A 23982-nucleotide genomic window follows, 5' to 3' on the forward strand; every position below is an offset into this window, starting at 1 on the left:
TCCCTGCCCCAAGATGCAGCCTGAAATTGGGCATCCTTCAGGATGGTGCCAAAGGGACCTTGGCCTTGTAGGAATAAAGAGAGAAGGGCGGAAAGATCAAGCTAGATATCATCAGCATAACACCACAGAGGTAGCCTAGAAGGAACAAAGGGAGGGGGCTGAGAACAGAGAACTATCAGGTCTCCAAACGGAAGGAGAAACCTGAGAAGAGGTAGCCATGGAAAAGAGACTTCAAAACCACAGGAGTTAATTCATGGAAGGATGTTGCTACATCTCAAAGAGCAAACTGAACTAAGAAAGAAAGAGATGTCAACGAAGAGTGTTGCACTTCCATCTTTAAGGTGCCACAACACTCTTTGTTGACGTCTCATTTATTTTTCTAAGCTTTGGTGACTGACATCCACTTCCTTACGTGCAACCATGGTCAGTGCTGACGAAAAATTGGGGAAGCAGCTTGTTTAAAGCAAGGCGGGACAACCCTGAAGAATGTGAGAAGTCAGAGATGCAGGAAAAGATGTAAACAGGCCTGTCTCCTGGTGCTTTCCCTTCATGGAAGGATAGCAAGGGAGTCAGGTGTTTGTGTGCAGCTCATTACCCATGGTATCCTGGCCTTTGGTTCATGGCTAGATCTACACAGAGCTCAATCTTGCTTCTAACAGGTTCTGGGCTGCAAGATCCCTGGAGATTTCAGCTCCCGCGTCATCACCTCTTTGACATTTCAAAGTCTCCATGCAAGTCAATGGAATGGGAGGCTTCTGTAGGATGAGTTTTATGGGTAGGAGAGGATATATTAACTGCAATTTATCCCTTCTGGCTCCCACGTGTGTAGGTTGAACAGAGTTTTAAAATCCCATAATTGGCAGCAAAAATTTAAAGTGTAAGAATTAGGCTGTAGAATCATAGAATTGTAGAGTTGGAAGGAATCCCAAAGGTCATCTAGTCCAACCCCCTGCAATGCAGGAATCTTAGCTAAAGCATCCATGACAGATGGTCATCCAACCTCTGCTTAAAAAGCTCCATAGAAGGAGGGTCTACTTTAATGCCTGCTTTTAAAGTCCACTGTAAAGCCTACTTTTGAGCAAGTTCAGCTATGAAATAACCTGGTCTTCTGTTTCTTACCCCACTTAACAAAGAATCAAGAAACAACTTGTAAAGTAAGTTTAAAACAAGATTTACTTACTTTATAACCTTCCGCTGGTTCACAGTAAAGGCAGCAGTAAAAACTATGCAGGTAAAACATGTATTCATATCTACAGTATAACCAACTTCAGCCATGTGCCCAAAGCTTTGTCTGTATCCAACACTTGTCAAAGAAAGAAAGGGAGGGAGGAAGAAGCAGGAAATGCTACATGCGCCTTCTACAGCAGAGGAGGGGGGAATGTCTACCAATTGTATTTCTATGGTCTGAGCATCTGCCTGTCAACAATACATCTCTGTGTTGTTAGCCCCTTCTCATGCTAACTAGCAAGAATATGTATTTCTAAGGTTGAATTTCTAAGAATATGTATTTCTAATGTCTCACATCTTCTACATGCAGCTGAGTGCTTGGCTAGGCCGCAATGGAGAGCTGAGTGCATGACAGATTTGCTGCAACCTGACAAATGTGAGAATCCAAATCTGCCTCAGCCCTGCTGGTGACCTGAAATATTAAGAGCATTGAAGGTCTGCCATACACTACTCTGTCCTGCCACAGTCTTCCAGTCAGCAATAGGGGTATAACAGTGAGCTGATCCTTGTTTAATGCTTCCCAGCTCAATCTGCAATGTAAGCATAAAATGATGGCTATCATGGCAAAAGTGTACGCTGCACTCTCAGCTTCCACCCAACCTGCAACAGGGGCCTAACAGCTGTGGACAAGTATTAGACCCCTATTTTTGGAAACCGTAGGATTCAGTGTGAGCTGCGCTGCCACTCCCTGCTAGCCACAACCCCTGCCAAGGAGTTAATGAACAGTATTTGCTTTGGAGTTTGTATTAGTTTGTATTTGCTTTTGGAGTTTGTATTAATTTAAAAATGTTTCACACTAAATAAGAAATGAATTTGCAATAAAGGAAAGAGTTTCTGCTCTAACCTTTTTTTGGAGGGTGGATGGACACACTGCTGCCCAAATCTATCTATATTAAAATATTGGACTTCTCCATTAATTTCTATAGGTCACTCTTACTTTCATCCCTTGAGCAATTTAGCCTATCAACACAATGGTCATCTCTGTCCTTTCTGTATCTGGGTGTCTCTCTTTTGCTGGAAAAAGTGGAGTGAAATGGATCAAGAGAGACTGGAGGAGGAGACAGCAGCACAGAGGCCAAGCTGCCCACCTCCTACTCTCCTTATGCCTTATTTGCCAACTGACCACAGGTTCTGTGGATATGAAGCAATCTGAAATCTGAATTTAATCTGTGAAAATCTGAATTTAAGATTGGAAAACTGATAATCTGAAATAATGATACCCACCCATCCCTAGTGGATGGTGCTGTTTTGCCTTCAGGCAGATCTGTACTCACCCCTGATCTTTGCAAAGAGAGGGAAGGAGGATGACACACTATACAATATTTATTGTTGTTTCTTATGAAAGTATCACACTCTTCCATATAGAACCTCCCTGGATTGTGTAGTCATTGCAGCTCAGTACATGCACTTCCAAGTCAGTTATAGGCACCTGTCAACTCCTGTAGGTGAGGCATGGATTTTTCCCTATTACTCTCTTCCATGAAGAGGCTGGAATTCCATTATATGCAAAGCCCTTCTAAGACACAAATGTATTTCCCAAGCTGAAAATCACACCTCTACCCTCACAGGGACCAAGCTGGTCATCTGTCAGGAATCAGCTGGATATCCTGTTCTGTAGACATCTTAATTTCCTGGAGTTTTGCTGCATTCGCTGGAATGCATTATACTGATGGAGAAGATGTCCCAGTCTCCCTGTTCAGCTTTCTCAGTGCTGGACAGAGAAGCACAACTCAAGTGTGTTTGCCACTGCTAGAGATATTCTGGGACAATATCTGATCTTCCACATCTTGAGTAAGATGAACAAGCCAGCCTCTACACAAAAGAAGAATAAGACCCCAGAAATGGCAACATTAAGAATTAGTGTTTTTAAATGGTGATTTCTTAATGGTGGTGCTACATGTAAATTAATTAATCAGTAAGAACAGCAACAGTTTAACTGCTTTCCTGTTCTTGTTAACCTTAGAACTAGTCCACTAAATGCATCCCTTGCCTGGACTAGGTTGGACATCTGCCTGGACACCTTAATTTAGACCAGATTTGAGCTGGGCTTGACAGGCAGAAGCTATAGCAGGAGTGGCCAAGCACATACTAGGCCTGGCCAGTTGAAAGGCTTCCTGTTACCAATTGCTCTGAATGTGGCAACACCTCCTCTTCCTTCCAGGCCAGCAAATCCTTCCAACAGCCATGAACAGCACTCCGAGGCCAGAGTGGCTTACTGGCCACGGAAGTGGAACTTCTTGCTTCAAGCCCCCAAACTCCTCCCATCTCTCTTGTCTTTTTATTTACAACCAGCCTGGCAGAGCTTAGCAGACCCTCCGGGCAGCAACTGGGGTTAAGAGGACCTGTAATTCATTTCGGTTCTCTTAATCATATGGGATCTGTACGTTCATTTCCAGGCCCAAGATGACAGCCAAGCATGGTTTAATGATGGGAGGATGCCTCCTGTTGTGGTTCCCTTTGGGCACCAGATGGTGACATTGGATGTATGCTAAAGCACATCCAAATGGGGGCTCAGCTCAGGCATGCCAAATCCTGCTCCTCCCCAAAAAAACAATTCTCTCTGCAGTTGGGCATCATTTTCTTGTGTGGAAACAGCTCCCCACATTTCCCAGGGAATCTGGCTTCTCTTCCATTTTCACAGCAGCCCGTTTCGCTGACTTGGGAGGAAGCCCCATTGGAGACGATTTGACTGCACTGTTGATGCATCCTCTAGAACAGCACTTGCGGGCTCCCCTTCCCCAGGTCTTGCAGGAGGGAAGTGGAGTGGCTCCTTTTGCATCCACAACCCGAGCGAGCTCCTGTCCTGCGGAAGAGCCGTGCAACGCCCCCCACTTCCAGCCCTCTCTTGCCCCTTTCCTGCTCAGTCGTGTGCTTGGGCAGTTCGGAGGCCTTGGGCCTTGCCGCGGCTCACGAGGGGTTAAGGCTGCCGGGGCGGGGGGGGGAGCAGCTCCGCCCCCTCCTCCCCCCCACTTCGCCGCCGCCGCTTTGCACTGACAGCAGCTGCCTGGCGCAGCCCAGGCCCAGCCGGCATCGTCGCGGAGGGCAGCCGAGGGCGGAGGGGCGCGTCGCCACCTCACCGGGTACGTGCATGGGGTGGGGGGAGCGGGGATGGGACCGGCCGCGGCCGGCCAGCCGGCCAGAGGGGTGGGATCCTAGGAGGACGAGGGTGGCCAGAGCCCTCCGCGCATCACACGGGCCGAGAGGAGGCCCGTCGGGGGACGGAAGGGGGGCTGCACCCCGCATGCCCGACCTCCGGAAGGGAGCGGAGTGGGGAGAGGAGGGAGGGGGCGCAGCAGCATCCTCGTCCGCAGCTGCTGCCCGCCCCCCCGGGCTTCATTGCTTTCCCCGCGGGGACGTGCCCCGAGGGGTATCCCTGCCCGGGGGGGACGACTGGTCTTGGGCAGATGGGCCAGCTAGCCCTCCTGGGACTGGAAGGCGGAGGCGCTGGTGCTTTTGCTCCGGAGGGGGCAGCTCGCAGGCTGGCTAGCTAGCCTGCCCATCAAGGCCTCCGGGAAAGGGTCCGGCCAGCGCCCCCTTTCGCCTTTGCCGGGGAGGGGGGACGCGGTGGCGGAGGCTCTTGAGCGCGCACGCGAGGCGCGCACACTGCGGCAAATTTTGCAGCTGGCGCCCGCCTGCTCCAAGTGCCGCGTGGGGTGGGGGTGGGGGGCGCAGGGAGTCAGCTTGGCGGCCTCCGGCCTGCCGGACCCCTTGGGAGCACGCCTCCTCCGGGACCAGCCCCCGCCTTGTCAGACACCGATGCTTCCAGAAGCGGTGCGGGAGGGGGGATGTTCTCCAAGAGCTCTTGAACGCTGCCGGAGATGCCCTCGATGGATTGGAAAGAAGCACTGCCCCCCCCCCCCGCACATGCTTTCTCCTGGCCTGCTTGCCCAGCCCCGTCGTTCCCCGCGTTGTTGCTCAGATGTCTCAGCTTAGTCCCGTGGAGTTCCCCCTCTTCTTCCAACATGGGTGCCCCACCCTCTGGTGCCAGTGAGGATGCCAGCAGCACGGTGCTGCTGGGGCTGAGGCCGGACTGAGTGCCAAGCATCATCTTGTCTGCCAGTCAGGTCATGCGCTCTCTCTCTCTCTCTCTCTCTCTCTCTCTGACCCACCCCAGTCCCACTTCCTCTTGGAAGCCCCTTCCTAGTCAAGGGTCCTAAGCACTTTAGAGGAGCCCTGCAGCTGCAAGATCAGGCCTAAGGGGGCTCAGCTGGTTCTGTACTCTGTTCTCACAGTGGCCAAGCAGATGCCCCGAGGGGCAGCTCAAAAGCAGGACAAGAGCACAGTGCTCCTCCACATTTTCTCAGCATCCTGACCCTGGACAGAGAACACAGCCATTTGTGCTTGCACTAATTGGTAACCTTATCCCCCTCCGTGAAGTTGTCCACTCCTCTTTTCAAGTTTTCCCCATTTGTGGCCACCATCACTGCCTCTCCTAGGAGTGAATTTCAGGGTTTACCTCTGTGCTGCTGTGTGAAAGAGTCCTTCCTTTTGTCTGGCCTGGACCATCCTGGCTGAGCCAAAGAAAGGAGGCCCCAGAAGCCTCCTGCTGATGGAAGGCTTTTCTTCCTGCATGTGGACAATCCGTGAAAGTCACTATCTGAAGCTACTGGAACATCTGTCTAAGAACAAATCAGTGGGACTTAAAGGTGCTTAGCTTTGGCTGGATTGTGCCCTAAGCAAGGCATTATCCTTATTGGATCAGCTGGCTGGTATGGAGGAGATACAAGCTTTTGAGCCATACAACCCTCTTTATCAGGCAGAATGGAAAGGAAGCCAAATCTTGGGGTGGGGATGCTGCTTCCTCATGCAGAAGCTTCCAGTGGCATCCTGTGGCCATCCATTGCAAACGCTTCAACACTAGAAAAGAATATCAATTTGATTGCCAGAGGTTGCAGGGCATTACAGGGAGCCGGGAGGCCTGGTTGCAACCCTATGCTTGCCTACTCAGAAGTAAGCCACATTGAGTTACCTGGAACCTACTTCCAGGTAAGTGTGTGCATGACTGAATTCTTAATCTTCCTTCAGTCATAAAGGCCAAGGTGCAGTGCAATTACCTCTGAGGGTAAGGACTGGGTTAGTTACGCAGAAGGATACAGCCAGAGTTTGCATCCAGAATCGCTTCCCTGCTTCTCCAGCTCTGAAAGGTGAAGGGTAGTGGTGCCTCAGTCATTAGATCACCTCCTTTGTCTACAAAAGGTCCCAGGCTTAGTCCTTGATGACATCTCCAGGTAGACCTGGGAATGTCTCCTGACATCCTGGAGTCTCATTGCTGCCAGTCAGTGTATAAAAAACTGAGTTTGATGGACCCCATTGGTCTGGTTCTGTATAAGGCAACTGCTTCCACTGCGGTTCCAAAGTAGCCAGAGTAGACCCAGTGTAGGAGGCCAACCTGCTATGCAAATTTTGGAGTGGATTTTGCACCCCAGATGCAAATAATTTTGCATTCCCAAAGGCACGCCTCATGGAGTTCTGGAGGACAAACTCATTTCCTGTATTTGATCATTTTAAGGCTGCTTTCTTCATGGTATGTTTTAAAACTTTGTATTATTTCCCTAAGCTACAGAGTAATTCCCAACAAAACAAGTAAATAAGAATCCATAAAAAACACAGTCCATTAAAAGAACAACAAATCACTAAGCAACATTTAATAGCAGCAATCGGGCCTCTCCTCCAAATGCCCTCCAAGAAGATGTACCCTCTTAAAATGCTCTTAGCTACCTTGAAAGACTGCGCGGAAAGGAAAGAAAGGGAGACTTTCCCTAAGTATATGATAAAGTACTAGAACTGGGTTTCATTCCTAAAGCCAAAAAATAGTTTTGTATTTTGCAGCCAACTGAGGAAAATTTAAATTTTAAAACTTTAAATGGAGTTACAAGTACATAAGATGCCTAGGCCAGCATCTTGTTTCCCAGAGGTCCAGCCCCGGGTATTCAGAATCTTTTGATCATGGAGGTTTGTGTGCAGCCAGCCTGACTGGTAGCCATAAAGAGCCTTCATGGATTTGTTTAATAATTCTCCTTCAGAGCCATCTACATTGGTGAACACCTTGGGACATCAAATTCCATGGCTCCACTATATATTTTGGGAAGAAGTCCTTCCTTTTGTCTGTCTTGAATCAACCAACATTCAGCCTTATTGAATGACCCCGCTGATTTCTACTATCATGAGAAAGGAAGAAAAACTTCTCTGTATCTATTTTTTATAATAATATTTATTAGTTTTCCAACAAATTGAACACAACACTACAAAAAACCAAAAAAGAAAAAACATACAACAATACAATAAAATACAAAAGAACAACAACACTGCAAAACACTAACATACAACTAACAAAACAAAACAAAAACCATTTAAAACACAGTCCAATTTCAATATCTTATCTTTCTTTCAATAATTTCCACGACCTCCTCACACCTCCCTTTTTGTATTCCACTTCTATTAATTGTTTCAGCAATTCCTTTCCATCTTCCTCTGTTTTCTATTCTATAATTGTCTTAACACATTCTAACCTTATTTTTCCCTTTAATGCTCTATTAATCTATTTATACTTAATTCTTTATAACATTTCTACTAAAGCCATATAACTTCATTCCAACATTTTTCTAACATTCATTAATTTTACAGTATTTCTGTAAATAGTCTTTAAACTTTTTCCAGTCTTCTTCCACCGACTCTTCTCCCTGGTCTCAGATTCTGCCAGTCATTTCCGCCAATTCCATGTAGTCAATCAACTTCATCTGCCATTCTTCCCTGGTGGGTAAATCTTGTGTCTTCCGAAAAACTTCTCTGTATCTAATTTTGCCATACCATGCTGAATTTTATATCTCTTTAGCACCTCTCTCTCTCTCTCTCCCACTCTCCCACTCTCCCAATACACACACTGCTTACCCTTTTCTTAAACTAAAAAGACTTAGAGGGCTGACATTATTAAACATGACTACCTTAGGTTTATTCATTCCAATTCACCCCCTAAACTATGTCACCTTTCTGTATAGGGGAGTTGTGCCAACCCCTTCCCTCCTTCATTTTGGGGGCCATTTCTGCACCTTTTCCAGCTCTACAATGGCCTTTTTGAGGTACAGAAACCAGAACAGTACACAATATTCCAAGTGTGGTTGCACCAAGTCATTACAATATAGGGAAATCCACCCACCCATCCACCCACTTTTCTAAAGATCCCTCAAAGGGAATTCACCATATGCAATTGGCCCACTGATCTCACCTGAGCAAAGCTGCTCCTGAACATCGCCAGGACCTGGACATCTGTGTCCAAGGCTGGATCCAGGAGCATTCCAAGCTGCAAACCTGAGCTTTCAAGGGGGATGCAGCTTCAGCCAAGGCAGACTGAATCCCCTTTCCCTGAGCTGCCATTCTGTGACTAGGAAAACATCTGTCTTGTTGGGATTAAGCATCATTTTGTTAGCCCTTTTCTGATCCAATGCTAACTGCAAATGCTATTGTAGGAGTTGGGGGGGGGGAGAATGGATTTAGATAGGAAGGAAATATAGAGTTTGGTGTCATCCACATATCAATAGCATCAAATCCCCAAAACTTGCATGATTTCTCTGAGCAGTTTTATTAATGAACAAGTTAAAAAAATCTAGTCTAGGTGCAGCCCCTCCTTTAGGATGAGAATTGTTCAAATGCAAGGAGATGAGTCAGATGAGGACAGCAGGAGTTGAGTGGCTCCATCTACAAAAACATTACCTGAAGGCTCACTAGGTTACCCACCTTGCGTCTGCGCTCCCTCCTTTGCGTGGGTGCCACCCATCTGCCTTGCAAAGCTGGCATCACTGCTCCCACCACAGTCAGAGATTCCTAGGCATTTGGGGGTGGGTGTCTCTTGTTTTTTCTAGTTCTCTTTGACCCATCAGCTACTGACAGGTCATCCTACAGGTAGGTCTAGTTGCTGTGAAGTACTGCAAAGGAAGGCCACCACCAGCAGAATCAGAAAGGGAGTGGACATCTTCCTGGAAAAAGTGTGGGGGCTCATCAGTTGAGCCCCACAGGTTTCTGTGCAGTGCCAAGAAGCGAATGGACAATGGCAAAACTGCCCCCCTCTAGGGCCAAGCTCTCTTTTCCCCCCACATGGTCAGCCACAGAGCCAAATCCCAGCAGCCATCAGAATGATATGCAGGAATCCAGAACAGATGATGGCTTTGTGCTTTGTCTAGCCCTGCTGGAGCCATTGGCCTGGCACACATTGTCAGCCACAAGGAGAGGAGTTCCTGCCCACTCACAGGGCCAAGGGTTTTCTCGTTGCCCAGCTTCTAGTCTGCCCCCTCTCCAAAGGGCAAGAGTGGAACCCTCGCCCATTTGCATGGGTGTTTGAAGGCAGAAGTAGAGGTGGGGCTGGGGTTTTCTTGCAATAAATTTAACTATGGGCAGGGAGGATGCAAAGAACTCCCAGCTACAGTATGAATGGCTTAGTCCAGAGCTCTAGCGCCATCTAACGTCTTGATCTGGTGCACCATGTCTCAAGGGCCAGGCAGGGTATTGAGATGTCAGATTTCCAGTTCCCTTAGATTTCTTTAGATCAGTTGATCAAACTCTGACCCCTGTGTAGAGCATGTTATAGTAGATGAATAGACTGCTGTAATATGGAGACTTCACATGAAACAAAATGCATGTGGAGGAGAACATAATAAAGCATAGAAGAAGCCTGGGCTTTCCCTGACCCATAGGTTTGGACCCTGTTTTATGGGTATGAACCCTTTAAATTTCTGCTTGATTTAGGTGTTTGCCTTATTGGCTGTATTTTAGATTTTATATTGTATATAATGTATACTATTTAGAGATTTTTGAAATATTAAGTAGTTTAGAATTACTTTTAAAAAAATAAATAAGTCACCACTACTACATACCAGATGCCTTTAGCTCTGATTTGCTTCTGGGCTCAATTTAAAATGCTAATCTGGACCTTCCCATCCCTAAATGGTTTGAATGTTGGTTTTATTTGATGGACCACCTGCATATGAAGCTGCCTGGGCCCCAGAAGCCTTCCTTGCAGGCTCGTGGCCAGATACAGCAGGCTAACAGGCATTAGAGATGAGGCCTTTTTAGGAGTGGCTCCGGATCTTTGGAATTCTTGCTCAAAAGAGGTCTACATGGCCACATCTTTGTTCATTTTAAAATGAGACTTTAAAACTTACTTGTTTCAGATTGCATTCTGTTAGAAGTGTGGTGAGGTGGGTTTTACCCTGCTGCTGTTTTTAGTTTTTGTAACTGGATTCTTTCCTTTATATTTTAAAAACTGTTTTATGGTTTAAAGATCTTTTGCAAGCTGCCTGGAAGAGCTTTGGCCTGAAAGGTGTTGCAGGGGAGCTTTACATAGACAGCCTTGAAACCAGGTTGTGAGGCATTTACAGCTTCTTCTGCCCACTGGGGCATTGGAGAACCTAGTTTGGTCCACATTTGTAAGCAGGCCAACTCATTTGCATTTGTCAGATGGGATGCCTGGCCTGCAAGAGGAGAGTACAAGAGGAAAGGAGAGATGGGCTGCAATATGCAGGTACCAGGAGATGGTGGAAGCAGCCAGGAGTTCTGCAGAGGCTTCTGGAATCTGCTGGGGAGGGGAGATGGGGGGGTGGGAAGGCCAGCAAACAAGAGGCTGCCATCTCCTGGACACCTGTCCTTGACCCAGTGGCTTCTCCACGCCCCTGCCTGGCCTGCCTCCTTCCCCTGCCCACTTCTTGCAATATCAACTGCGAGCAGAGGAAATCCTCTGATGCAAGCAGAATACTAAGCAGCCAAGCTTTGTTTTCCTGGGAGAGATTACTGACATGAATTGCTGCAGCAGCAGCCAGCAGCTGGGCAGGCCCACAGAGGGTTGGAGGCAGGCAGGGTGCTCTCTGGTGGCCAGCTTTGTCCTTTAAGGCTTAGTCTGAAGCTGGTGCAGCAGGCACAGAGGCCAAGGCCAACCAGAAACGCTCCCTGCTGGGCTTCAGCAGGAGAGGACCAGTAGCAGTGTGGTGAGCATCCTCCTCTGCGGTGCCTGCAATCCATGAAATGCTGCAGGTTCAGTGGCAAGACACCCACACCCCTCCCACCACTTTCTGGGTCCCTTGGGATTGGGAACAGAAGAAAGTTAAGTGGGGGTGGGGGGAACCGTTGCTCAGCAAATGTATACAGTATTGACAAGAGGTTTTGCATCCTCTCTGCAAGGCAAGTGAGGGGGCATTCCCAAGAGACCTTGAAAGGAAAGAGGAAGGGGATGCAGCAGAGGGAGAGAGGGAGATGGTTTCCTAAGCAGAGGCCTTTGGGAAGAAGTGGTCCTCAGCTTTGGCCTGGCTCAACCTCTTTGTTTAGTGGCTCGGAGGAACGTTTGTTTGTATATCCATTCACTTCTTTCTTAATGAGTTCCTGGGTTGCTAGTCACACAGTGCTGGGCAGAGCAGCCTCATGCTTCCAATGAGCATGACTCATTTTTTCCAGAGCTTGACCCTAGAGAATGAAAGGTGTGCTTGAGTTTTGTCATAAAATCATTTTATGAACACCCTCCCTCCTTTAAAGCATTTCCAGAACACCCTCCCTCCTTTCAAAATCCTCTGTCCATCTTCATCTATAGAGAAATACAGAGAGCTGGAAGGGCCAGGGAGGGGAGGGGAATTGAGCAGCTCATGGCTTCAGCTCAGTCCTTGGAGCCCAGAGCAGCTGCTGTACGATGGATGCCAAGCAGGAACAGCTGCTGTAGTGCAAAATCCTGGGCGCGCGTGCGCGCACACACACACATTGTGTGTCTGTCTTTTTTTTTTTTTAATGGGTGCATTTTAAATTGGCCACAGAGCTCAACCCATGGAGTGTTTTACAACTCAGCAGCAGGAGCCCAGGCTCCCAGTGAAAGTATTGGGTTGGGCAGCTCATCTCTTTTGCAAGGATCACTGCAGGCTCATGAGGAACCCTCGCCACACACACACACACACACTGCTCATTTCCCAAACTCACAACTGCCTGCACAATTCTGAAAAGCGGGGAGGGGCTGCCTGAAGCTAGAGCATTTGCAAGATCCATGCTATGGGCATGTTTATGTCTTGCTCATTGAACATCCAAACACATCTGCATATCCAGTAGTGCTGGAAGAAGCTTCCTCATCAGCACACGTCTCAAATTTGCAGGACTCCAGAGCAGCCTTTCAGCCCTAAGTCAGCCCCCCAAATGGTTAGTATAAACTGTGCAGAGCTATACTGCCTGTGCCAAAATGTATTGGTCTAGTTTGGTTTTCATTTGTTGTTTGAAGCCACTCACCAAGGAATCTTCCTGCAGCTTCCCTGGGGTGGGAGTTCAAAAGTAGCTGGTCTGGGCTACTGTACTGGAGGTCACTTCCCCCAGGAAGAGGGCAGGGAAAGCTGAAGCCAGCTTGAAACTGCCAGCCTTTTCAGCTTCTCCTGGATAGCCACAATGGCCTGGTTCTGAAGGCAGTTGTTTTGCCCTTGGGCACTGACTATGAGCACTTGTTTTGAACATAGCCTTTTCTACTGTCTCCCTAGGTCAGAGGACCCTCCACCACCAGAGCGAGGACCTGGACACAGTCATCCTAGTAAACCCTGATGAACAAAGCACTGTGTCAGAGGTAAAGCTCTGGGGTTCCTGCCTACCTGGGGTCAATGTAACCAATGGAATTACACCTCTAAGAGTTGCTACAGTGGCATGGTGCAAAAGTTGCCCGCTTCTTGACTTTGGGGGCAAACCAGCTGCAAATCCCTTGTGAAACCATCCTCCTGCCCCGTCAGGATAAATATTTATGAAGGGGAGTAGATAAAGGCCTTAAAACAAAGACCCTCCTGCAAAGCCCTGTGCTCAGGTCTGCACCCAGTTCCCTCCCCCACTTCTAGGGACCTGGCTGCCTTCCTGCTTTTCCTCTCTGCCTGCAGCTAAATTTGACTGCACAGATTATCCTGACCAGGTGTGGGGAGTATTTGGGTTCCCTGCCACCCCTCCTGTGACCTTGCCTGGGGCAGGGCTGGGATATTATGGGGCTGTGTCTAGAGCCCAGACTCAAGCATGTTTAGGCAAGATGCAAAGAGGACTGCCTTTCCAAGCTCATTCATCAGACATGGCCGTTTGCATTATCCGAGTGAGGTCAGCATTTCTGCAAGTCCAAAACTCAGGAGCTGAAACTGTCTCTCCTGCTGCAAACAGGTTCGTTCCTTGATATGTGACCCTTCTGCCTACAAGCTGCTGGTGCTCTGTGGACAGAGCACAGACCAAGAAGGAGATTTGATCCTGCAGGCTGGGACCTTCACCTACCAGAAATTTGCTGAGATCCTTGCAGATCCAGAGGTAAATTGGGTGGGTGGGGAATCTGGGATTTGTATGAGTAGGAATCTGGCTGAGATAGGTGGCTTTGGAGGCCATCCTCAGGCTGTTGACTTGGGGTACTGAGTTTGGGACCACCTTAAATGAGGATTGCTGCTACTACTGTTGTACACGTTACAAATCTTCCCAGGCATTCAGGATGTGTTACCAGAACTTTATTCACCATGCATTCCAACTCCTGGCTTATTGTAGGCTTGGGAAACACTCAATTTCCTGCAGAGGCCCCTTTCAGATTATTAGTCTCCAACACACACACGTCTCCAACACACACACATACACAGAGTAACATATTTCCAGGATACTATTATTGATACATCTGGTGGACACCTCTGGCCACCCAAGAACAATAGTTTGTTACATAGGTTGACTGGTAGGTTTCCACTTCTAGTTAAAAGTTGAGCTTGCATGGATTTGACTAAAAAAGACATTTTGGGGTTTTTTGTCAAGGACCTTTTGGGGTGCTTCTGACTATTGCCTGCTTCTGACTCTTGTAGGTTGCCCAGCTTCTCAGCAACACAGATCCAGCTTCCAAGGCCTCCCTGACTGTGTCGTGCTTAGGAGAGGGAGATTGGAGCAACCTAGGACACCCCCGATTCCAAGACCTTCTCAGTCTGAGACTGAACCCTGACCCAATTCTGCCAGAGATGGATGGGGTCTCTGAGTTTGCCGAGTATGTCTCTGAGACAGTGGATGTCCCATCTCCCTTTGACCTCTTGGAACCCCCAACCTCAGGAGGCTTCCTCAAGCTGTCCAAGCCCTGCTGCTACATCTTCCCTGGAGGGAGGGGGGATTCAGCGCTCTTTGCCGTCAATGGGTTCAACATCCTGGTGGATGGCGGTTCAGAGAGGAAGTCCTGTTTCTGGAAGCTGGTGCGGCACCTGGACAGAATTGACTCTGTTCTCCTGACCCACATTGGGGCCGATAACCTCCCTGGCATCAATGGTCTCTTGCAGAGGAAGATCGCTGAGCAGGACGAGGAGCAGTCTCAGGGCTCCACTAACTACAGTGACTGGATGAAGAATCTTATCTCCCCTGAGCTTGGGGTGGTATTCTTCAACGTCCCTGAGAAGCTCAAAATGCCCGAGTCTTCCATGAAGGCCAAGAGAAGCATTGAGGAGGCTAGCCTGACCCTGCAGTACCTCAACAGGTTGGGCGTGAAGCCAGAGCCCCTTTACAGGGTGGTCAGCAACACAATTGAGCCCATCACCTTGTTCCACAAAATGGGTGTTGGGAAATTGGACATGTATGTCTTGAACCCAGTCAAGGAGAGCAAGGAGATGCAGTTCCTCATGCAGAAGTGGGCTGGGAACAGCAAGGCCAAGACGGGCATCATTCTGCCCAATGGGAAGGAAGGGGAGATCTCTGTACCTTACCTGACCTCCATCACCGCCTTGGTTGTGTGGCTCCCAGCAAGTCCTACGGAAAAAATAGTGCGAGTTTTGTTCCCTGGGAATGCACCACAAAACAAGATTTTGGAAGGGCTTGAGAAACTCAGGCACTTGGATTTCCTGAAGTATCCTGTTGCTACGCAGAAGGAAATTGCCTCTGGCCTTCCCACCCTGGCACTCAAGCAGACCAAGATCAAGCAGAGGACAGACAGCAAGGAGAGCCTCAAGTCTTCTAAGCCGGCAGCTGCCAAGGCAGGTGGTGAGGAGGGAGCAAAGGAGGTGAAGTCCGAGGTCCTCAAAGAGATCAAAACAGAGAAGAAGGCCAAGGAGCCACTGGAAAAGCCCCCCAAGGCAGAGAAAGTAAGAATGGACTCCAGCGATGCCCTCAAAGCAGAGAAAAGGAAACACAACAAAGACAAAATGGGCAAGAAGCACCTCAAGGAGAAAGTGTCTAAGCTGGAGGAGAAAAGGGACAAGGAGAAGAAAGAGATCAAGAAAGAGAGGAAGGAGATTAAGAAAGACGATGGGAAGAAAGAGGAAAGGAAGGAGTCAAAGAAAGAAGAGAAAAAGAAGGAAGCCAAGCCAGAGCTGAAAAAGATTTCAAAGCCAGACTTGAAGTCATTCACCCCTGAAGTGAGGAAGACTTTGTACAAGGCAAAAGCTCCTGGCCGTACCAAAGCGGAGAAAGCTCGCAGTAAAGCTGAGAAGGACGCTGCCCATGGAGAGCCAAAGAAGGCATTGCCTGTGCCCAGGAAGCCACCAAGCCAGCCCCCAGAACCAGCAGGCGTGGCTGAGCACAGGCTGGTCTTGTCTTCCCCAGAAGACCTCACCAAGGACTTTGAGGAGCTGAAGGCTGAAAAGCAGGCCAGGCTTCCAGAGGTACCTGGTCCTGCAGAAGGAGAGGCAGGAAAGCAGGGGCTTGGTGATGTGGCTGCTCAGGAGACAGACCTGATCCCAGAAGGGGTCAGTGGCCCAGACTCCTGGTCCCAAGGTGCAACAGAGGAGGAAACGGGCAAGGAGGGAGGAGGGGAAATGCCCAAAAGACCTGATGAGAGAGCAGCCGCCTTGGGGGAGCCCCTTGAGAGAACAGCAGAAGTCTCCGGAAAAGAAGCAGGAGAGAGAGATATAATGCAGGCTTCCGGTGACTACTCGGAAGACAAATATTCTCCTTTGGAAATGAAGTGGATGGAGACACAGGCAGAGAGGCACATGGACAGGAGAGATAAGGGATTGGAACAGGCAGAGCTGGAAGGGACCGAACAGCCCCTTGCAGAGGCCAAAAGGGAAGAGGCAGAGAAGAGTGAGCTTTCTCTCTTCCAGCAGCCAGAAGGTCCCCTCTTTCCCTCCAGAGGGAAGGAAAAAGAGGCCAAGGAGGAAAGCAGACTGCCTGGGAAGCAAAGAATGGGCAAGGGGGAGGAGGAGGAATCTTGCCTGGGCGGTGCTCCAGCCCCACTTGGAGAACACATCTCCTACATCCAGGATGAGACCATCCCTGGCTACTCAGAGACAGAGCAGACCATCTCCGATGAAGAGATCCATGATGAGCAGGAGGAGAGGCTGCCCCAGCTCAAGACAGATATTAGCTCCTCTGACATTGCAGTGCCAGACCAGACCGGCTCCTTTGAAGCTATCCACGGGATCCAGGCCATGGCAGCTGCTGGCCAAGACCCTGCAGTCCTTGCCTACCCCACCAACATTGTGGCTGCCCCCTTGGCGGAAGAGGAGCATGTTTCTTCAGCAACATCCATCACAGAGTGTGACAAGCTCTCCTCTTTCGCCACCTCTGTTGCAGAGGACCAGTCTGTTGCCTCGATAACAGCACCGCAGACAGAGGATACTGGCAAAAGCTCCTTGCTGCTGGATACAGTGAACAGCATCCCTTCCTCTAGAACAGAGGCTACCCAAGGTCTGGACTATGTTCCCTCCGCTGGCACCATTTCTCCCACATCTTCCCTAGAGGAGGACAAAGGCTTCAAGTCTCCACCTCCAGAAGACTTCCGTATACAAGCAGAAGGTGAGAGAAGGCTTGAGGCCTGCAAAAAGGGCCTGCAGCAGCAACAGGAACCAGAACAGGAGGAGGAGGAAGAGGAGGAGGAAGAAGAAGATGAGACACCAAATATTGAGAAGCCTTGGAGAGCGCAGGGTCATTATGATGCACCTTTGTTTTCTCAGCAAGGGCCCCTGGGAGATGATTTAACAGGAGTGCCAGTGGAAGGATCCCAAGAGGCCATGCTGATACTCGACGGAGAAGCCCAGTTGCTGCAGGTAGTTGCAGGCTCTGGTGAGGCTGAAGAGCGGTGCATGAGCCCTGATGACAGCACAGTCAAGATGGCATCTCCCACCCAGTCGGGCCCCACCAGCGCTGGGCACACACCTTTCCACCAGTCCCCTGTAGAGGAGAAATCAGACACTGTGGAGGCTGAGCTGTTTGACAAGTCTTCTGAGGCCCCTGTGAAATGGGATGAAGAAAGAAGTCCCAGCAAAGCTACTGAGATCTCCAGGGCTTTTGAAGGAGAGGTCGCTGCTACTGAGGGGCTCTTTTCTGGGGGGGAAGAGGCATCAACTCTCCTTCAGGACAAGCCTGTCCCAGAAAGTGTGGCTGCATCAGAATCTGCACCTGTCCAGAGTGAGGATCGGAGATTGCTTCCTGAGAAAGAGGAGCTGGCCATCAGTTTCTACCACAAGCAAGAGACCCTGGACATTTCTGACCTTTATCCTCTCACCAAAGACACACTTCTAGAGCCCAAAGAGGGCTCTCCATTGAAGGGAGCAGACACTACCGAGGAAGCCTCCCAGGAAAGCATGAAGTGCCCTGCCCATGAGGTGCTCTTCTCTGCGGCTGATATTCCTCCTCCAGAAGGGTGGGAGGAACTTTCCGATAGAGCTTTTGGTGAGAGTTCTTCACAAGCGCCCACAAAACCGCTTTCACCAGAGGAAGCAAAGGTGTTCCCATTTATTGAAGACACTCCTGGGAAAGCAAAATATTCAGATGATTTTGCCATGGAAAAATTGCCAGAAGATGGGAATGCCCTACATTTCACAGAGCGCAGCTTAGGCCAAGAGGGACCCCCCGCAGTTGCTATCAAATACACTTCCCCAGAAGGCAGCGACATTTCTGTGAGCCTTAGTGAAGAAACCTCTTTGCACATGTTCACAGGAGAGAGTTCTCAACCTGATGCTCAGTCTCTGTCTACAAAAGAGGTCCCTGCTCAGAAGTCCTCATCAGACGTGTTCACAGAACAATTCTCTCCTGAAAGGAGCTACCAGGCTTACACAGATCAGAGCCCTTTTGGAAGCAAAACATCTGAAGCTTTGGCCAAAGACAATTCACTTAGTTCCCTTTCATTCCATGGGAAGGATCCATTCCAAGACAGTCATGCCACCCTCACGATGTCTTCTGCAGACACTATTATGGAAGATGCCAGAGCCGTATCCTTAGTTGAAAAAGAGCCCATCAAAGAACCATCTCCAAGACCTTCCCCCAAAGAAAGCCCAGGTTCAAAGTCTTCAAGCTTCACAGAACCAAGCCCAGTTCTAGAGAAGGAGCCCTCACAAGTCTCCTCTGAGGAGATGGAGCCTTGTCGGTTGCTGGAAGAGGAGCAGGATACTGAAGAGGAGGAGGAAGAAGAAGAAGAGGAATCTCCTGAAATGGAAGATATTTATCTGAAAGACACAAACTCTGAGAAGAAAGTGTGGTTTACAGAGGAGATGAAGGAAGTGCCACGCAAAGAGCAAAAGCCAAAGTATGGGAAAGAAAGAGGGGAATGTACCTTCTTGGACGAGGAAGTAGAAAAACATGAAACAAAGGCTCCTCCTCCTCCCATGACTGAAGAGGGAGTGATTTCTCCCTCTGCGGCAGAGTCTGAAGATGACATTTCTGGAGTGGCCATGAAAGACATTTGGGACTCAGGATACAGGCACTTCCATGAAAACGTTGCAACTTTGAAGCAAGAGACACCTCCTGAGAATCGCTTTCCCCATGTGAGTGACAAGGTTGTGGCCCAGCAGATGCCAGAAACAACATCTGACCAAACACAGGCATTTTCACAAGCAGCTGCTGAACACAGTGCCATGGACACAAAGGAATCCAAGATGCCTGGCTCCAAAAGCCCCCCATCTTCTGGGTTAGAAAGTGTGTCAACATCCGGCCTGGAATGGGCCATACTGTCCCCTCCACACCAGGTCAAGATTCCACCTACAACAGGGTGGAGGGAGGAGTCCCCGCTTGGGCAAGCTGAGGAGGAAGTGGCCACAGAGCCATGGTCCAGCTCTGTGGTGGAGCCTCCTGCTTTGGAAGAGGAGAGAGAAGCATCTGCACCAGAGCAGCGAAAGTCCCCTGCAGTAGACCAAAGTGTGCCCACACTCCAATCAGGAACCACAGAGAGGAGGAGATCAGAGGGGGATGATGTCTACAAAAGCAAGTGGGATCCCAAAGAGATGCAGGACAGAGAGCAGGAGGCTGAGGTGGAATCTCACACTTGCTCAGAGGAAAGCCAAAAGGAGCAGGTTGTGAAGGCAGCTCTGCTGAGTCCAGTAGGATCCCAGGAAGACAGGGCACCTGCAGTTGTGGAGCCAGGGAAGAATGAGTCCACCCACTTTGGAGGAAGTGGAGAGCTCACAACCCCTTTGCAGGACACAGTCTCCATTGACCAAGCAGAGCGTCACTCCTGGCTCAGCACCACAGACTCTCCCAGTCAGTCTGGGCTCTGTGAACCCAAAGTTGACACTCTTGGGAAAGGGGAAGAGAGAGAAGCAACTCCTTACCCTCATGAGAAGACTTTCCATTATGCAGATATCTATGAGAATGTTGTCATGTCTAGCATTGGCCACTTTGGAAAAGATGTGGGTCTCAAGATAGGGACATCCCTTTACCCCATCTCCTCCAAGGAAGAAGAGTCTTGCCTCTACACTCCTACTGAGAAAGAGCTCTCGTCTCCAGTTTCCCCAAAGGACAAAGCAGAGCCCTCCTTTGAGTATGCAGAGGTCCATGCCCAGGGCCATCCTCTTCAAATAGCAGAGAAGCCCAGTGTACCGCAGAGCTTGGCAGCCCAGGACAACCCACAGCCTGATGAGAGCCTTGCAGACTCTTCACCTTTTCTGCCAGGAAGTCCGGTGAGCTCCCTGCCTGCAGCCTCTCTGGGGGACAAGGGCTTTACCTCCCACACTGATGTGGCAGGCGTGCTGAAGCAGGAGGAGACAGCTCTTTACATTGAAGGTGCCCACCCTCCAGATGCAAACATCAGCCAGGAGCAAAGGTCTCCTTCTCCCAAGCACTCCCTGCCCAAGGATATGTACTATGAGCAAGCCAGAAGGGGAGAAGAGAGTGCCAGCGACTCAGAGCTGGAGAAGGGGGCCAAGGAGAAGTCTGAAAAGGAATCCAAGCACCCAGGGGAGCCCCCTTCAGCTCTGAAACCAGCCAGCGAGAGGGAAGAGGAACCCTATGCAGACATTTCGGGATTGGAGAAGGAGGACTGTCTGTCAGCGACATGGCAAGGAGCATCCTATGGTGCGTTGTTGGGAGAGGAGAGTCAGACAGAGAGAAGAGCCTTGAAGGCTGAGGATGTTGCTGCCTATGGCAGCCTTGCAGGTCCAGAAAGGCAGGAGTGGGCCTCAAGCAAGCCATGCACCAAAAAGGAGGAGGAGGAGGAGGAGGAAGAAGAAGAAGAGGAAGAGGAAGAGGTCTCTATAGGGAAAGGCTTTGGTGACACTGACTCCAAAGGCTTCTGCTTTGGTTCTGCTGCTAAAGAGAAGGACCCTCCAAAGGGCCCAGCGCTGCTGACGAAAGGGCTGGATTGCTCTTCCTCGGGCTTTGAACTCTCTTCCCTGGGCATGCACCAGCCATCCATCCTGTTCCGACATGAAGCACATTTCTCGTCCCACTTACGGGACAAATCCCTCGCTTTTGGCATCCCTGATTCTGACCCCTTAGAAAAGGGCAAGAGAGATGAATACTTGGAGGTATCCAAAAAGGTTTCTAGTGAGGACTCATCGTTCCCAGCAGGAGGAGGGAAGCTTCTCTCTGGGGCACCCCAAGAGCAGCAGCTGCACAGGGAGTCATCTAGCTCTCCTGAGGAAACCTTCTTGAGGGGCTCCATCTCAACACATCCAGCAGTCAGTGAGAGCCCAATGTTCCCCCCCTATCGAGGAACAGCTGCTGGGCCAGATGCCCAGGGAGCACAGCAACCCACGTCCCCACAGCTTCCAGCAGGTTCTGCAAAGATGTTTTCAGGTGAAATGGGAGGAGATGCCTCTGCCAGCTTGCGCCTGCCCTCTCTGCCCACTCAGCAGTCTGAGTCCAGCTGCACAGTTAGCTGCACACAGCAGTCCCCAAGCCCTGGAGAGTGGCCAGCAGCCACTCCCCTCCCTGACATCCTGGCTGTTTCCCCCCATTGCCAGCAGGAGGCAGCTGCCACTGCCAACGGGCCCACAGAGGTGAGCCTCAGCCCCCTTGCTTTCCATGGTGGGCCACATCTCACAGGGGCAACAAGGAGTGAGGACGACGACGAGGAGGAAGACGAGGAGGAGAAGGAGGATGACGAGAAGGAGGACTGTGAGAGACAAAGCCGTCCCTCTTCCTTGTTGAGCTGTGAGCCAGCTTTCCCGCCCTTCTTTCCAGATGCCCAGCATGGCAGCCAAGCAGAGGATCATGGTGACGCCTCCCATGAGTTGGAGCCCTCTCTGGGAGCTACCTCAGAGTATGGGCAGAGGTTCTCGTGTGAGTATAAGCAAAGGAAGGGAGAGCTGTCCCCATCGTTCATCAATCCCAGTCCTCAAGATTCATCAGAGGAGAGTGAATGTTCCCAGGCTGAAGGTCACCCTTCTGTGAAAGGAAGGCCACACTCCATCCCTGGTGGCCATAGGCAACCCCCTGCCACAACAGAAGAAACTCCCCCCACCTCCGCAAGTGACTCTGGCACCTCCCAGTCTGACTCGGATGTCCCTCCAGAAACAGAGGAGTGCCCCTCCATCACAGCTGACGCGGCCATGGACTCCGACGAAGACGCCGATTTCCTCCCAGTCGACAAAGCTGTGGGCAGCTCCCATCACAGCAGCAGCAGCAGCACAAGAGCTGGTCATGATCCCCCACCCATCACCCTGGTGGACCCCCATCCTCACCCTCCACACCCAGATGTCTGCATGATGGACCCTGAGGTGCTGCTCAACGATCAGAACATGAGCAGGCCTGACAAAATATCCAAGAAGGATCTGAAGGAGAAAAACAAAGGGGTGAGGAAGCCGCTGGGCAAGCCCAAGTCCTCTTCCCCTGCCCGGAAGCCTGAGAAATGGTCCCCGACCCCCTTGAAACAACAGCCACCAGACCGGCCTCCAAAGCCAGCACTGGCCAAGAGAGAGAAGCCCCTGAAGGCCCATGGAGAAGAGACAGGTCCCCCCAACCCTGGCAAGAACCTTGTCAATGGCGTCAAAACCAGCCCAGGTAAGACTGAGCAGAGGCCTGGCCCTCTTGGTGGGAATTGTGGGGGCGTCTGTGCTGTCAGCTCTGGTTGTCAAGCCATTTGTCTTCTGCCCAAAGTCGGGGAGACTTTCCCAGAACCAGGATGTGCTGCTTCTGCTCCCTGGTTTAGGGTCAAAGATTGCCAGAAGCACTTCCTGTGGATTTAATCTTGGGCATGAATGACAAATCAGGCCTACCTTTTCCTGATGGAAAATACACTGTCTCCAGTTCTGAAACGCTGCACTCTGGTGTGGCTATTACCAAATACATTATTATGAGGGGGAATCTCTCTGGAGGGATCTCAGGCGGAGATGCAAAGGGATCACCAGCCAGGTGAGCCCTCCACTGTCAGAGGTGATAGGTTCTTGAGACCCAGTTGCTGCAGACTGCAAGCAGGGAGAGTCCTGCTGTTGTGCTCACGTTCTGCTTGGAGGCTTCTTCCCTTTGGGGCTTTTGGTTGGCCAAGGGGAGAGCAGAGTGCTGGACTGTGATGAACTTCCTCTGGCCTGACCCTACTGCAGCTACAGGATTCTTCTTAGGCAGTAATTCAGACTGTGGAGCTCTGTCTTGGGCCCTATAATAGTCTGCCTGTCTATAAACGCATTGGATAAAGGATGGAATCTCAGAGAACCCTAGAGAACCCTAGAAGGCAGGGCCAGGCTTGGAGGGGGGAGGGAGCCCCCTTCACTTGCTCCAAAGTCGGAAGCTGATCCTTTCCTCCACCAGCAGGAGGTGCTATGCTGGAAGTGGAAGGTGGTCCTTGGGCTCCCAGTAGAACACCTCTTTGCAGAACTGGGCAAAGTGGGCTGTGATTGCATAGGGAGGACCAAAGTCATGCCCTCAGGCTGTTGTTGGGCCCCAGTCACACTGGCAAAGGTAAAGGGCACTGAGAGCTGTCCAGTGGCATCTGGGGGGCAACAATTTGGCCACTATTGCGTGATCAGCTTCTCCCAGTGTATTCCAGTTTGCTTTTCTCTTAGCTTCTCCTGGCTCCTTGACTTTTCCATTCTAAAGAGAGGAGCTGAAGTGGGCCAGTTGTGGGATGTGAAGAAATGTTAAGAATGATGTTATGTGAGAGATCCCTAGTTGGCGCATTTTCATCAGGAGAAATACAAATAAATCAAGAAAAGATAATTGTGGTAGGAGTGTATGCCCCAAATAATAATAAATCTGAATTTTAGAGGAAATTGGAAGAGAAGCTTTAGGAACTTGAGAATGGAAAGATAATTTTGAGATTTTAATGGAGTTATATCTATCAAAATGGATAGAACCCGGGGGGGGGGGGGAATCAAACTCAGGCAGACCACCATTATTGTTTTTTCAGCTGACAGATAATCTTAATTTATTTGATACTTGGAGACTGAAGCATCCCACTGAAAAGGATATTACCTATTTTTCCAAAGATAAAAAATCGGGAGGGAGAATAGATGAAATTTTGGGCCTCAAAAAAATTGACCTTGAGTCTGGTAAAAGCAGAGATTTTGAACAAATCTCTCACAGATCATAATCCAGTTACTATACATATAAAATTCAAAAAACATATGAGGGAGGTAGAGGATGAATGACAAGATATGGAGAGATGAGCAAAAGGTGAATAAA

The 23982-nt window shown here is 49.8% G+C and overlaps 1 protein-coding gene across 3 annotated transcripts in view; it reads left to right on the plus strand.

Moving 5' to 3' along the window:
- Positions 1 to 23982, plus strand: part of MAP1A (microtubule associated protein 1A) — a 37718-nt gene that overhangs the window by 9405 nt on the left and 4331 nt on the right. For 2 of the 3 annotated variants that reach the window (XM_083474068.1, XM_083474070.1), the window contains exons 3-5: positions 12714 to 12796; positions 13366 to 13506; positions 14037 to 22365. In XM_083474068.1, coding sequence (XP_083330194.1) covers positions 12714 to 12796; positions 13366 to 13506; positions 14037 to 22365 — 8553 coding nt within the window. Of the gene's footprint in view, positions 1 to 4184; positions 4308 to 12713; positions 12797 to 13365; positions 13507 to 14036; positions 22366 to 23982 lie in introns of those variants that run through there. The other variant, XM_083474069.1, reaches the window with a different exon arrangement.

This window comes from Podarcis liolepis (genome assembly GCF_965112155.1).
Source record: "Podarcis liolepis genome assembly, chromosome: 14".
NCBI lineage: Eukaryota > Metazoa > Chordata > Lepidosauria > Squamata > Lacertidae > Podarcis > Podarcis liolepis.